Genomic DNA, 14,289 nt, shown 5'->3' on the forward strand with positions numbered 1-14,289 from the left:
ATCATCATCATCTATTATTATTATTATTATTATTATTATTATTATTATTATTATTATTATTATTAATATTGTTATTATTATTATTATTACTGTGGAAAGGCTTTTGTTCTGTCCGTCACTAGACAGTCAAAGAAGTGAGGTATAACAGCAATCATTTCTCGTGCCCTCGCAGGCACGCTTATAACCAGGGCTGGACTGGCCACCTTGACAACAGGGCAGATCCCGGTGGGCCAGTGTATTTTAAGGCCAATGCATGCTTTTTTTTTTTCTTTTCATTTTCCTCTATTTTACCCATTCGCACCTATGGACAATTTAGAGTCTAACCTTAATCATCCTAACTTTCCAGAACTACCTCTGTTAGTGGTGTGCCTGGAGAAAAGTCATGCAAGCGCCTCAAGAATATGCCTCGCAAACTCTGTGAATCAGATGTGCTAACGCCTTGGTCACTATTGTATCATCAGTATAACTGTGAAAGTACATACTGTACACTAGATGGCGCTGTTGTCTAAATGTTGCCACACCGTGATGAAGGACACAAAGCAGTCAAAAGTTGCAACGGATTATGTCAAAATATCGCAACACTAGCAAAATAAAACAAAATACAATTTTGTTACAAATCTGTAGCCCTTTTTATTTGGAAATACACAGACAATCTGTTGATGAGAACTCATGCTACACGCAGTTGCTGCTACATGTATTTTTAAATTTGGAATAGAAAATGAAAACAACTAAAATAGCAACCTAACCTGACAAAAGAATCAGCACTACATCACGAGCTAATGCTCCCACATGCCAGTGTAAAACAATCACTCCACTCTGCAACTCACAACACAGTCGGTCAATCATGTTACCAAAAAATAAATACAGTATCACATTTTCACATCAGTGCAATTAAAACCTGACTTGTTGGATCTGGTGCCAACAATAGCATGCAAGTCAATTACTCCATAAATTCCTCTTAGGTACAACAGTGCAGCCATTTTCACACACTATAAATCTCACAAAATTGCCATGTACCGTTAAGAGCCTTTTAGGAAACCTTTATTATCGTTCTCTCTGTTTGGGACACACTTGTGTGATGTTTGGTTGACGTCTTGGAGCACTGCTGCAGCATTTTTTATTTTTTTTAAAGTGTGGATTAGTGGATGGTTTAATTGACTGATTCTAAACACAGTACAGTGTCTGCTCTTTGTCGGTCAGGTGGAATTTTATTGCTCCTTCCTGTGACAAAGCTTTCGGCATTTGTTTCTCATTCGCTGGTTCCGTCCTTCTGCTTGCTTGAATGTCAGCGATAAAGCACACACGCACGCGCACACTAAACAAAACGCGCATGCAGTGCCTTTTTTTCAGGCTCTGCAAACTCCTGCAGGTCCATCGTTCCCTTGCGTTAATGTATTCACACCATTCACAGCCACTGAGTATTGGGGGGGGGGGGGGGGGTGATGAAATGGGGTGGGGTGTTGTGCAGGGGTCCTACGGTACATCACGATAAGCGACTGCAGCATTTTCCGCTGCCCAAAAACTATACAACTCTCTTTGCCTAAACAAACATAATCTTAAGTGCTGTGTGGATAGGAAAGAAAAAAATCATTAAATCAGGACAATGTAGGCTACCTTACTGATTCTAGAAAGATATCTAATCCAACTCTTTGAGAAGAACTCACCAAATATCTTTTTCTCTTCTTTTGTCACCTCCTCCCCCTCACTGAATAGGACATATTCAAAAGGAAGACTCAACCGATATTGCTGCCTCTCACTTTCGAGTCTCACAAAAATAGCTTCCTTTCAATCAGGCTGCGAGGCAAGCCTCACAATAAGAAGTAAGGGAGTCAGACACCTGAGTGTCTATGCAATACAAGGCCTTGTGTGTCATATGTTGACTCCTCCTACTTTTATGCCAGAAAAGTGAACTGAGAATCGGAAGCAGTTGGATGACCCATGAATGGAATCGTGCAAGCGCAGCTTCTGATAAATCTCATGATCAGCTCAGTAATGCAGGAGGCCACAGGGTATTTAGTTTCCAGCCATTTAGATCTAGAAGTCCTTTGCTGCCCTGCTGAGGTGAGAGGGTCACATGATGGTGCAGCGGTTCCTCTGCAGTGCCCCTTGCAGGCGGATGGAGGTGTGGTTCTGGCGCAGGCCCCGTGCCACGGCGATGCCCAGCAGCTCTTTGAAGAGCAGTACCACGTGCCAGTTGAACTTGGCCGAGCATTCCACATAGCCGCACTTCCACGTCTTCTTAACCAGAACCGACACCGCTCTGCGAGGCATGAAGCGCTGACGCTGCAGGTCTCTTTTGTTGCCCACCACCAGAATGGGCACCTCGCTGCTGCTGCCTTCCCTGCAAAGGTTGACACGTATTAGCATGTGGGTGCATGCTGGGTGTGTGCAAGCTGAGCTATTTGCAGCTTTGCCTGCCTTTCTTCTGAGGTGCGAGGGGGCGGATTGGAGGATTAGAGCTCATGGGCTCTGGGTTGGCGGGGGGGCGGCTCACACCACACATTGCTTGCAAGCAATATGGAGTGCGAAAAGAAATGGCATGTGAGTGGTAAGCATAAATTAGTGAGTGTGTGGGGAGTGTTTTTAAGGCACGATTGTAGTGTTATCAACATCCCCGGTTGACATCGACAATCACAGGCATTTCCTGGATAGAGCAAGTATCATGTTGACAATACCCTTGTTATGTAACCCCTCCAAAAAATATTTGCATGGGTACGAATACTGAACGAAGATATTTCATCTTTTAGATGTCGTTCGAACAATGCCTGTGTGTAAGGCAGTCGAGTCCACCACTGATGAATATATTCTACTATTTTCTATGGTCGCATTGTGAGACTCCGCTGACAACATTTGGCTTTATATAGACGCTTACAGTAGTTGTGCAACTCGTCTTCGTCAGTGTCTGTAGAATGCCCCCCTGGTGGCCGCTTAATTCTTGTTGTTTTATAATATACAATATTGTCGAGTGACATTTCTCTTATTTGAAATACCCAAAACAGAAAAATAATCTCAGATATAACACTTTGAGTTAAGAGCATTGAATAAATGAAACTTTCGAGGCGCTACTGGATTTTTGTCCTTGAGAACTGCAACTTGCAGTATTCAAACAGCATGGCTAATTTTAATTATAGTAAGCGAGGTAGACCTGATCATTTTTTTATGAAAACAAGTTAAATAAGATCATGTACAGGATAATGTATTTAATATTCTATTAGTTAAATTACAGTGCATGAAGACCGAGTGACAGCTTCAGTTCAAACAACTTATCTGATCCTCTCTCAAGGCTTAATAAGGCCTTCTCTTTGTTACAGCACGCCTCAATTGTGACAAAGACTGGCATATTAGCACATCTGACAGGACAGATGGCACGATAGCTCAACACACCGGAAAACGCAATCAGAGACTTCAACAGAGTGAGGTGAAATTTGGCTTGAAAAACACATTGCAGTAATCACAGCACTTTGCTCCTTTTTACACATGGCTGCAAGTGGAACAAGATGTGTCAAGTGTACGACAATGTGGTTTCATGCCAGTGGACTGAAGAAAAGCAAATGTGATCACATAAATAAATAATAACTGATGTGCCTTCTGTCCAAATAAGCAGAATTATTTTTAATAGAAACCGCCAGATCTGAATGTTATGTATACTTTTCACCGATATCCGTACCTCATGCATATTTTATTCCGGCTTTGGTTTAAAGAGCTACTATGACACAGACCATAAAGCTTCACACTAACACATGCAGAAGTTAAGATGGCTACATTGGCTGCATGGGGTCATACAAAGCAAATAAAGTCAGATATTATACCTTTCAAAATGTACCTTATGTAATATCATCTTCATTTCACTATGTCGATTTAGCACATCTGCTGCCCATTACCAGCAGAAATATACGCAAAAAGTCATCTTGGTATCAATCTCTTTCAAATGTGGCAACGTAACAAATGCCATGACAAAACTGTCAAGATGCTGGGAGATTCTGCGGAATTAAAAGATATATTACCGCTGCAGCCTGTCCATCACTGTCACGCTGTCACAAAGGTGTTTATTGTACACTTTGGGGTCTCGTCTGTGAAATTTGAAGCAAGATACTGCGATGCTGTTGCAAAATTAGCGTGATAGTTAACAAGCTGCTTGCCAGTCGTGCTGCTGACCATACCTGTGTTCGACTATCTGCTGCCTGATCATCTTTACATATTCAAAACTCTCCACGCAGCAGATGTCGTACACCAAGATGTAGGCGTTGGCGTTGCGAACGCCTCTGCAACGTAAATCCAGCCATTCCTAGAAGACACAAATACAAAAAGAAGGCTTAATTTTAGACATGAAGCTACAGAAATGTCTAAACTTATCTCAGACAATCCAAAGGACAACAACAAATTTGATTACTTGAGTGAGCTGCATTTTATCTCAAAACGTTCAGTGCATTTTAAGATAGACCAAATAAAAAGTAATGTACAGCATTTTGAAATTCTATGGCATTCAGTGGTTCATAAAAACTAATTTCCCTTGACTGCAATTCAAACGGATAATGCAAGAATGCTACAGTTCAGCAGGCAGATGTTTATCACCTTCATTTGTAGTGCTCTTTATATTTTACTTGTTGGCATCATAATCATAACGCTATATTTGTAAGACAATCAATAAATAGCATTTTTTTGTTTTAATATTCCAAATGACTGGCTCAGGCTCCTTGAAAAATCAGAGTGACCCACGGCAAAGTCATGAGACATGGTGAGTGTCTGCCGTCAAGGACCGAGGAAGAGAAGCGACAACACAAAATGAATGAAAACACAGAGCAGGAGAATGGATTTTTTTGTTTTATTTTATGAGTCATTTTCATATAAATTAGTGAATAATGGTAAAGATATTCCCCACTGAAATTGATTTTGAAATCAATTAATTTGACTGACAGGAGTCCAGTAGTATTTGAATTACTGGCAATTGTTACTTCATTGTGTCCATAATGAGAGACAAGGCGGTATAGAACAGAAATTTGAGGAACTGTCTTTCAATTATTAATGATGTGAATAACAGTAGTATGTGAAAATGTATAAAGTATGTTTGACTTGAAAAGAAACAAAGTCTTCATCCACATTATATTCATAGCGCTGTCCTGATCTTGTCACCAACCTATAACCAACTCATTGAATTTGATTACTCTTGCTGGAAGATGGTGATGGAAAGAGAGAAGACTTTGAAGGGCTGTGATGTGAAGGCTTGCTTCGAAGGGGAAATGAGAAGAGAAACCCAGCCTAGAGATAACATCCTCGAAGATGGGCAAGATAACCTCGTGAACTAAATCAAGGTTTTTTTTTATAAGAGCTGGTGACTATCATGAACTCAGGCTGCCACTTTTTATGTGAAATTTTAACATTTATTGGCATTGAGCAAAGGATTAAATACGAAACATGTGTCAGGACCTATTTGACTTAAAATGTGACTGCTAAAAGGATTTAATGGTGAGGTAATTTTTTTTTAAAATGTGTATAGTTAATTTTTTTCTATGTGGTTCCCTCGAAATGTTGGTTTTGGAGCTGCAGCGATGAATTGACAGCTAATCGATTATCATAAGAATAAATACATATTCTTGATAACCGATGAAGAGAACTTGTTAAATTTAAAATGAGCAAAATCCTCTGATTACCTGGTTCTTAATAAATGTCCTGAGATTTGACACAAAAGTAGGCCGATTATGTTTTCAGAAAAAGACATTTGCAAATATTTGCTTTGACTTTGGAAAATGAATAAAAAATGATTGTTGTGGATGATGACGTGCAATCATTATTTTGAACGGAGGTTTTGTTGTCTCTGACATGTCTGTAAGCCACAGCGCTTAAAAAAAGAATCACGTATCAAGGTGGTGATTATGAATCCATATTTTCATTTCATGCTTCTGATTAGCATTTGACCCCTTCTTTTGAAACAATGATAAGTCTAATTAGCAACACTGTTCCCGCCTGTTGCATTTATATTACACTACTCCATCTCAACATCCCATATAACAAAACTTTAATATGTGAAATTTCTCCGCGGTGTTGAAAATGAGGCTTCACGCTGCACAGAAACAAATAAAATCATCATTCACGTGAACGGCGGCAGGGAGCGAGAGCGAGGGTTGGTGTAACTTGCAAAGATGGAAAATGCAAAGACATTGGAGCGAGGGTGGTTGGCAGAGTGTGAGGCACGGCACACATCTGCAGGGATAATGAGGCTGCTCAAACAAGGAGGCAAACATGCATCACTGACATCTCCGACATCAAAGGTGAAAGACAAAAGGAGCACTGCAGGGAAGTGTGAGCACAGCTAAAGAACGCCGATATAAAACCATCAACATTGACTATGGAAAAGGCACTCAGTTACCACACGATAAATGTTATTGAGTTTTTAGGACGGCAATCATATAAGTGACTTTGTGCCACTAATAGTTGAATATGTATTATTAAAAGATGTCAACTCTTTGTTTGATTATTGACATTGCACAGTTGTTTCTTTTGACACCAGCATCGGCCGCCATCGTGAGAGAACACACACACACACACACGGACTAATGGAACACAAGTGATTTAATAACAGCATGTCAAGACAGCGTGGCCTCATCTGACAATCGTCAGGTGCACAGTGACTTGAGTTGCAGCTGAGCTATAAATAGCATCTTTCATTCTCATTGCATATCCTCCTTGTGGTCCCAGTGCTGTTTTTAAATGTGGAAGACAAGGAGGAAGAGGAGTGGGAGGACGAGGAGTGGGATGATGAGGAACGTAAGGGGCAGTGGCAGCCGAGCAAGACACAAAAGGTAGGAAAGGACTTGAGGAAGAGACAAAAACACTGCTGATGAAGTCAAGTGGAATTTTTAAAAATGCATGTACGGGCATGTTCCTTTGTGCCACAAGGTGCTTGTGGGAGCACGGTTGTGAAGTGAGATGATAGTGTTTGGAGACAGTCTTCTGGGAGGAAAAAGAGCATCTCCTCCTTGTCTCCTCAAGAGCCAAAACACAACACGTTTCCCTGACAACTGCTGGCAAATGACAAAGGACAAAGCTGTTCAAGTCTCCTAATTTAAGGAGCCACCATGAATCATTGTGATGGCTGTCGACTCATGTAAACTGTTGGGGGAGGGGTGTCGGCTAATTAGCGTCAACCCTAGGTCACGCAATCAGATTTGCAATTAAAATCTATTCGGTGACCTTATAAAAAATATTTCAATCTGTCCAACCGAAACCTTTTTAGAAATTCACACCCTTTTACGTAATACAGAGATGATTGCCCATAGCTCATTAGTTGTACTTGTGCACAGAATGACAAAATCGGACTAGTTTTGGGAAATTCTGTCAAAAATGAGCTGATAAGGATAGGACGGATGGATGGATGGATGGATGGATGGATGGATGGATGGATGGATGGATGGATGGATGGATGGATGGATGGATGGATGGATGGATGGATGGATGGATGGATGGATGGATGGATGGATGGATGGATGGATGGATGGATGGATGGATGGATGGATGGATGGATGGATGGATGGATGGATGGATGGATGATGGATGGAGGGATGGATGGATTTCCAAAAATTTAATTCAGGATATCCTCTTGTTTTCTATTCAATTCTTGCAGCTGTTGGTGTGCATATAGTAATCCCTGCCAGGATTTTTTCTTCTGAAAAAAAAATCTACTTGCTGCAGTCATGTGCCATCACCTCACTTAAGCACACTAATCCTGACACCTGTGACTAAAGTGTCCTCGAGGCACCTTTAAAGCTCCCCAAACACCATTTGTACTCACACAAATGCACAAATATACAAAGACACAAACACACACACATGCCCTTCAGGGATGAGCGTTTCATATTTGGAAGGCTCAAAGTTACATAACGTGTAACATTATGTAATTCCAAGCTGACAGCATGGACAGAGGAAACTAAGACAAATGTCCAGACGCGGGTGTCCAAAATAAAATGGAATTAATGAGCCAACTGTGAGGCTGTTATCGCATCACACTGACGTACTGTGGCAAATGGTCAATATTATCAGCAGCAGACAGGCGCTCCACACAATCACCACTAAAGTAGAATGATGGACATCTTCCTTGTTTCCAATTTTAGACTAGATTTGAAAAACAATAATAATTGGTTGGTTTTTTTTTACACTTTTCCAGATATAACATGAAGTGGTAAGACATTGCTCTGAAGCACGGAGGCGCACTGACTCACCATGCAGCTTATTCATGACAAATTAGAGAACTCTATTTGGTCAGTCGTCCTTCAACAGCTTCCATTGAATTCAATGCAACCTTTCTAATTGACTGCATTGAATTCCTTTTATCCCCTCCGTTGCTATTTGATTCCTGCCACTCTTGAGGCAAAGAATATCGATTCCAAAACTCGTTGTTTAGGTACATTCAAGTCAAGGCCAGAAAGACTGATACTGTGGCAAAAGTGAATTGGGTATGAGTATTCTTAACCAGGAAAGACAGTACGTTATAATCAGAGATTCTTTCATGTTCTAAATCACACCAAAAAAAATAACCACAATTAAGATTTTTGGAATAGAGGATGTGAACACATGAAGCGAGAAGCCTTTAGTACAAGCCAGCTTAGAATAAACAAAACTAAAGAGGGGTGGGGGGGAGGCCTTGGAGTCCTGGTGGGTTAGCTGCAGCTCAAGGGGCACCCATAAATCTTGCTCATAGAAATGTTGTGGCAGCACTCAGCTAATGGTTTCCTCTGTGTGAACACCTTCCTGAAGCTGCGAGTGACAACAGACCGCGCTCACCCTCACAATGGGATGAAATGCTGCTTCGAAATAATTCAACACATCTGTGTGCTTTGCTTAAAAGCCTCCTCGTGTGACTCAAAGCGTGGCCCGCACTCCAACAGACACATGGCACACTCATCGCGTCTCATTCCAGCTCCCTTTACATCTCTTCAAAGTGGGTTAAGCATCATTGAGATCAGCCTTTCTCAAACTGATGCCAGCTCCATTTTTACTGGGTCGCCGACTGCCAGAGTAAAATGCTAGAAGTCATTACCCTTGCAAAAAAGTGATTTTCACTGAGCAAAAACTGGCATTTTTTTTTTAATGCAAATCAATATAAGAGTGACGTTTTGCCAGTTGGCGCCATAGAAATGTTCCCCTCGCCGCAGAATCCGAAATGGTACATTCCCATGATCCTTCGTTTTCTTTCTTGTACCACATTAGTGTTATTGAGTTAGGTGCTTTGTTTATGTTGACATGTGTTGTGTTATACTACAAGATGCTATAATGACGTCTGAGTTTTCATTTAGAAAAACAAAGTGTCTAAAAGATAAAATACTTCAAATTGGTAGCAGAAAGCCAGAAGGCACAAGAGCCGCGTTGCCGCAACTTGCCTCATCTTGCTATACTTTGTTGGACCATATTTTTCTTTAGAATCCAATTGGAATTCTGACATTGATATTCTAGACATTGTAGATGTTCTCGCAGTACATGATATAGTTGAGTAACTTTGGGTCTTGGGGAATTAAGCTAAGAAAGTTAGTGAAATAAAGACAGAGGAATCTCAAGTGAACACGTGCAAGCAAAATGTTTCTTTCATTGCACTGGGACTGCTCTGAACCTGTTCAAGACAATTCTTTTGTACTTCTGTGTGTTTGACACGGTGCGGACAGCCACGTAAGAAGGCTCACTTATTTGCGTCGCCAAAGCGACAGGAGAAATGAGCCACGCTGTCATCAGGTGTTATGAAGCAACAAAATGTGGCGACCTTGGAGACTTGGCACTTCAAAACAGTACTCTCGAGGACATGAGTCACACCATCAACTCAAATGGTTTAGTGTGCACATCCTGCACTTAGACACGGATAAACTTGAGATGTTTTTGCACCTTTTGGCCAGTAAAATCTCAGGTTTGTGATATGATTAGATGTACTTGTTCAGAAAAAAAAAAAGCTATGATGTTAATAGTGAAAAATTGCCGGACCTTTTAGGCACTTGACCCAGCAGACAGATACCGGTACACATTTTAATGAGACCAATACAAGAGCTGCATGAAAAAAAACAAATGGGATAATTATAATGATATAAGAGGAGCTAACTTGGGCATTTTTTTTTCTACAAGCATACAAAGTCACGCTGTAGAAGACACACCACGGTTAATAAATAACAATACACTGAACTGTCCTCACTGGGGGCACTTTAACGTCAAAGTGAAGTGTTAAGTCAGTTGTGTCTCCATAGCAACTAGACCAGGGACATCTGAGTGTGCTAAAAGAAATAATATCAGTGTTGTGGTCTCTGACGGTTAACAATGTGAACACAACTGATCTGAGGATGTCATTGTTCCATGTGAGAAATAGCATGACTGCAGAAGTCACCGTTTCGAGGAACTGTCTTCACATCTGCGATTTTTAAATGCTCTACAATGATTCTCTCAAACAGCATTGAAATGATTTTGTAGTTTTGAGCCAGGTTTGGATGAAAATGCTGGTGGAAAAACAATAGTGCACCTCAGCAGGGGAGCACCATAGGCAAGGTTATATAGTCACATCAACAAAAGGGCTTCACCTGAACAAAAAACATGGCCTAGCTAGGGACTACTCCGAGCCGAGACCCTCGACTGACTTACAACTGAAATATTGTGGCGAAAAATGCACACAAGAGATGACTCTCACAATGTGGCAGATCTCTTTTTCAAGAGATTCTGGTAAACAGGCCAATTTAACACAAATGCCCTTTGATTTGGAAACTGACCAATATTATGTGGAAAAAAATTACTGTCACAATAGCAGAAGCCAACATCGTCCTAACCCAAGACCTAAATCAAAGAATAATTACTGGTGACATTTCTGAAATTGGAGGATTTGGACAGTAAATTATTACTTTATATGTAAATTTGATAAGAAGATGGGGAGACAAACTTCTTGGGAGAGATTGACTCTATATTTGAATAATTAATTCATATTTGATTTTACTTTATTTTAATGTAGTCCCACTCGTGGGGCATAAAATAGACATTTATGGTGACTGTAGTAGCCACATAGACAGTTCATTTATTATGCGTGGTATTGGCGTGACATCATCTTTAATGACATATGATCGAAAAGCTTCGTCCCATCTCACCCAAAAATAACCTGAAGTCTTGCAACCAAAACCTTTCCCTCGATGTGAGGGTGGCCAAAGGGTGGCCATGGCCTCCACATACTGTAGCTTCGAACCTGACCACGGAGGGAGTGTGCAAAAAGTAACATGCCTACTTTGACAAAGATGTGGAAATTACACAGTACAACTGTTTTCAAATGAGGGAATTTAAAGTAAAAAGTAATCAGAAAAGCAAATACACATGTACTGATACCTGAAGCACAGTTTGCAGTCACATTTGTAGTGTAAAAGGGAGTGCTGCGTTACCTGACTGGAGCTGGATGGAAAGGAGGAGATCGGAGGGACATCCAGGACCTTCAGTTCGTACATGCTCCCGTTGAGAATGACGGAGGGTCGGTACACATATCTAGAACGGGTCGGCGTGTACACCTCGGAGAAGTCGTTGTAGATGAACTGGCGAATGATTGAAGTTTTGCCCACTCCGGGAGCACCGATGACGGCGATACTCAGCGTCTCCACCATTCCTGGTGCCCCGGGTCAACACCATGGACACCCGGAACTCAAGCTCGATTTGTCGCTCGTGGATCACAGAAAGCCAAGTTACAGCTCCAGGCTGGAGGGCCGAACAAATAATCCAGGCAGCCAGCAGACTTGTGTTCTCTGTAAAAGCATCCTGTGGAGTGGGAGGGACAGCCAGGTCACAAATAACAACCCAGAAAAACATTTTCATTTGTTGTTTTAAACGCGTGTAAAACAAAGTTTCTAATTCCTTTTTAACAAGGCAATTTGAATATACATACTGTGATTTGTTGTCAATGATAATAGGAATATTTGTAAAAAAATAAATAAAATAAAAATACATGAAATTCAATTAATTATGACGACAAAATCAGAATGATGAATTAAATACGGCCGGTTTACACGCGCTAAAATTATAAAATAATGAAATAATTAAAACCCTCGGACACGGATGAGAAACTGTTTTTTTCCCCCCCAATGAGAGACCCCCTTCGTGGGAGCCCACTTGGGTGTCCTCCACATGGACAAAATTATAGCCTGGCTCCAATCTGACCTTGGCCGAGACGCGCAGGAGCCCTCGGTGTCTTCATCCCCACGATGCACCGTTTCCACGCACCTCCATCACACGGCACCCAGACGCGCTCCACGTGTGCTAAAATCACACACTGTCGTACGTCTTCCACATATTATTCTTGCTCAAATCGACGGCATAGATGGACTCATTCGGCTTTGGGTCGTATTAAGAGAAAAAAAAAAAGATAATCCACGCAGTCGTGTGTCAGGCGTGTTATGGCATCCTATTGACGAGCACCGTGCGTCTGCGGATAAGGCACCAGCTTCTCTCTTTCTCTCTCCCTCCTTCTGTCACGTGATTCAGTGTGGAAGCTGTCACGGAGATGCAGGCGTGCACATCATCTCGCCGAGGGACACGACTGATTAGTGGAGAGAGCGGGACCACGGTCAGGGCAGGGACGATGAGCCCAATCCATCACAGCCCCACCATGGCCACGGATCCACCTATGGACACCACTTTTATGTGCACTTGCGCAGGTCTCCCGTGATGCTTATAAAAAATCTTCATTCTTGTAAAATTGGAAGGAGACCTGCCTGCATGCCTGCCTGGAATTTACTAACACTCGGTGGCCACTCATGCAGTGTGTCCCAAACTTTATTGAGGGTATTTTACGAGGAGCTCACAGGACGCTGCCAGACAAATATTTCACGAAAAGTATCCACTCATCCATATTTTACACGAGCTTACTCACTTTTCCAGAACGCGCAGTCAGTGACCGCTAGGGGGCCCTACTAGAGCCTGGGGTATTGAGGGAAGACAGTAATGCTTGCATTTATGTGGTTGTTAGTGTTGTTTAATTAAGGTTTTGCTCATTTTTCACAACCCTGCCAGAGCTGCACAGTGGAAGGAGTTTACTGACGGGGTGTGATCAAAATCCACCAAATTCTACCTTTGCTTAGGGTTCCACGGAGGATAGGCCATTTCTGACTGGTCCTCATTAGGTCACTATTTTTCTTTTTGGGCTTGACTTGCTTGAGAGCCATTTCTTATGTAAGATATATCCAGTGGAATACATTGTTGTTGTCTACAACCCTACACCTCCGACAGCTTCTCAACTGGACATCATTCGATTTTTCTGGTGTATCTAATGTTGAGTCCAGTGTGTTTAATAGTGTGAGGCAGTTGACCTCTTTTCTGCTTCACTCCTCATAAAACATTAGGTGGATAAGAAAATTGGAACAGCTTTGGCATCGGCAGGGACAGTGCAGTGGAGTGCATGCAAAATCTTGGTCATTCATTAACAGAAGAAGCCAGGTCAAAAACTGCTGCTAAGACATTGATAAAAAGCTCGTAATTAGCACAGTGCACGGCTATGAGCTGCTGCTGAAACTATCACAAAACCAGATCCTATTCAGAATATTTGAGGTTGCCATCAGATATTTCCTCCAATAATCTCTAATATTACTCACAGAATCATAAGTGAGAAAAAACAGCCTTGTGGCTGTATGCTATTGAGAGTGAAGCCAGGTGGTCTAACTGACTGAGAATATGTAATGTGATGTCATCTCACAACATCTTTGAGAAAATATTCCGTAGAGACAGGGTAGGCCTAAGGCGGAAGAGAACAAAGTGGCTGCTTGGAGGCCCTCTGGCCTATTCAAAGAAATGAAAAAAACTGACATACACATCAAAATCCTAATTCCCTATTAGTAGAGTCATGCAGAGGTGACGCCACAGTCAAATGAGGTTTAGGGCCCTATAAAGGCTTGTATATGGTGTACTGAGTCAATCACTGCTGCAGGAGTCCGTGTCCAATTCAGCGATGCCCTCTGTTGGAAGGCACTTACAAAACCTGATCAATCTTATTGATTGTCCGGAAAACAGAGACAATAGTCGCAACAGTGACTGAAGGGACAAGGAAGTCAATACACCAGCTTATGACCTTGATTGCCCAGGGTAGCATAGTGGCCCCCTTTGAAGCGACACCGCTAAAATCGTTGTCGTTCCCTCAGAGTGGTGCAGACCTTAAACGGCCTCCCAGGCGATCCGCTTTGACTTGAGGATCCAACAGGAATCTATTGACAAAGGTCTACTAAGATCTATCACTGTATTTTCTATAATATGAACTATAACGTCAACAGGACTACCTACGTATGGCTTAAAACGCACTGGAAGAAA

The 14,289-nt window shown here is 41.7% G+C and overlaps 1 protein-coding gene across 1 annotated transcript; it reads right to left on the reverse strand.

The window, feature by feature from the left end:
• Positions 1-605: 605 nt before the first annotated feature.
• Positions 606-14,166, reverse strand: rasl10a (RAS-like, family 10, member A). The gene is made up of 4 exons (XM_049716744.2): positions 12,151-14,166; positions 11,385-11,751; positions 4,161-4,285; positions 606-2,341 (listed from the first exon to the last, which is right to left on the reverse strand). Exons 2-4 carry the CDS (start codon positions 11,598-11,600, stop codon positions 2,071-2,073), a joined length of 612 nt encoding a protein of 203 aa, XP_049572701.1. The 5' UTR covers positions 11,601-11,751; positions 12,151-14,166; the 3' UTR covers positions 606-2,070.
• Positions 14,167-14,289: the final 123 nt, after the last annotated feature.

Source organism: Syngnathus scovelli, chromosome 3 (assembly GCF_024217435.2).
Source record: "Syngnathus scovelli strain Florida chromosome 3, RoL_Ssco_1.2, whole genome shotgun sequence".
NCBI classification, from domain to species: domain Eukaryota; kingdom Metazoa; phylum Chordata; class Actinopteri; order Syngnathiformes; family Syngnathidae; genus Syngnathus; species Syngnathus scovelli.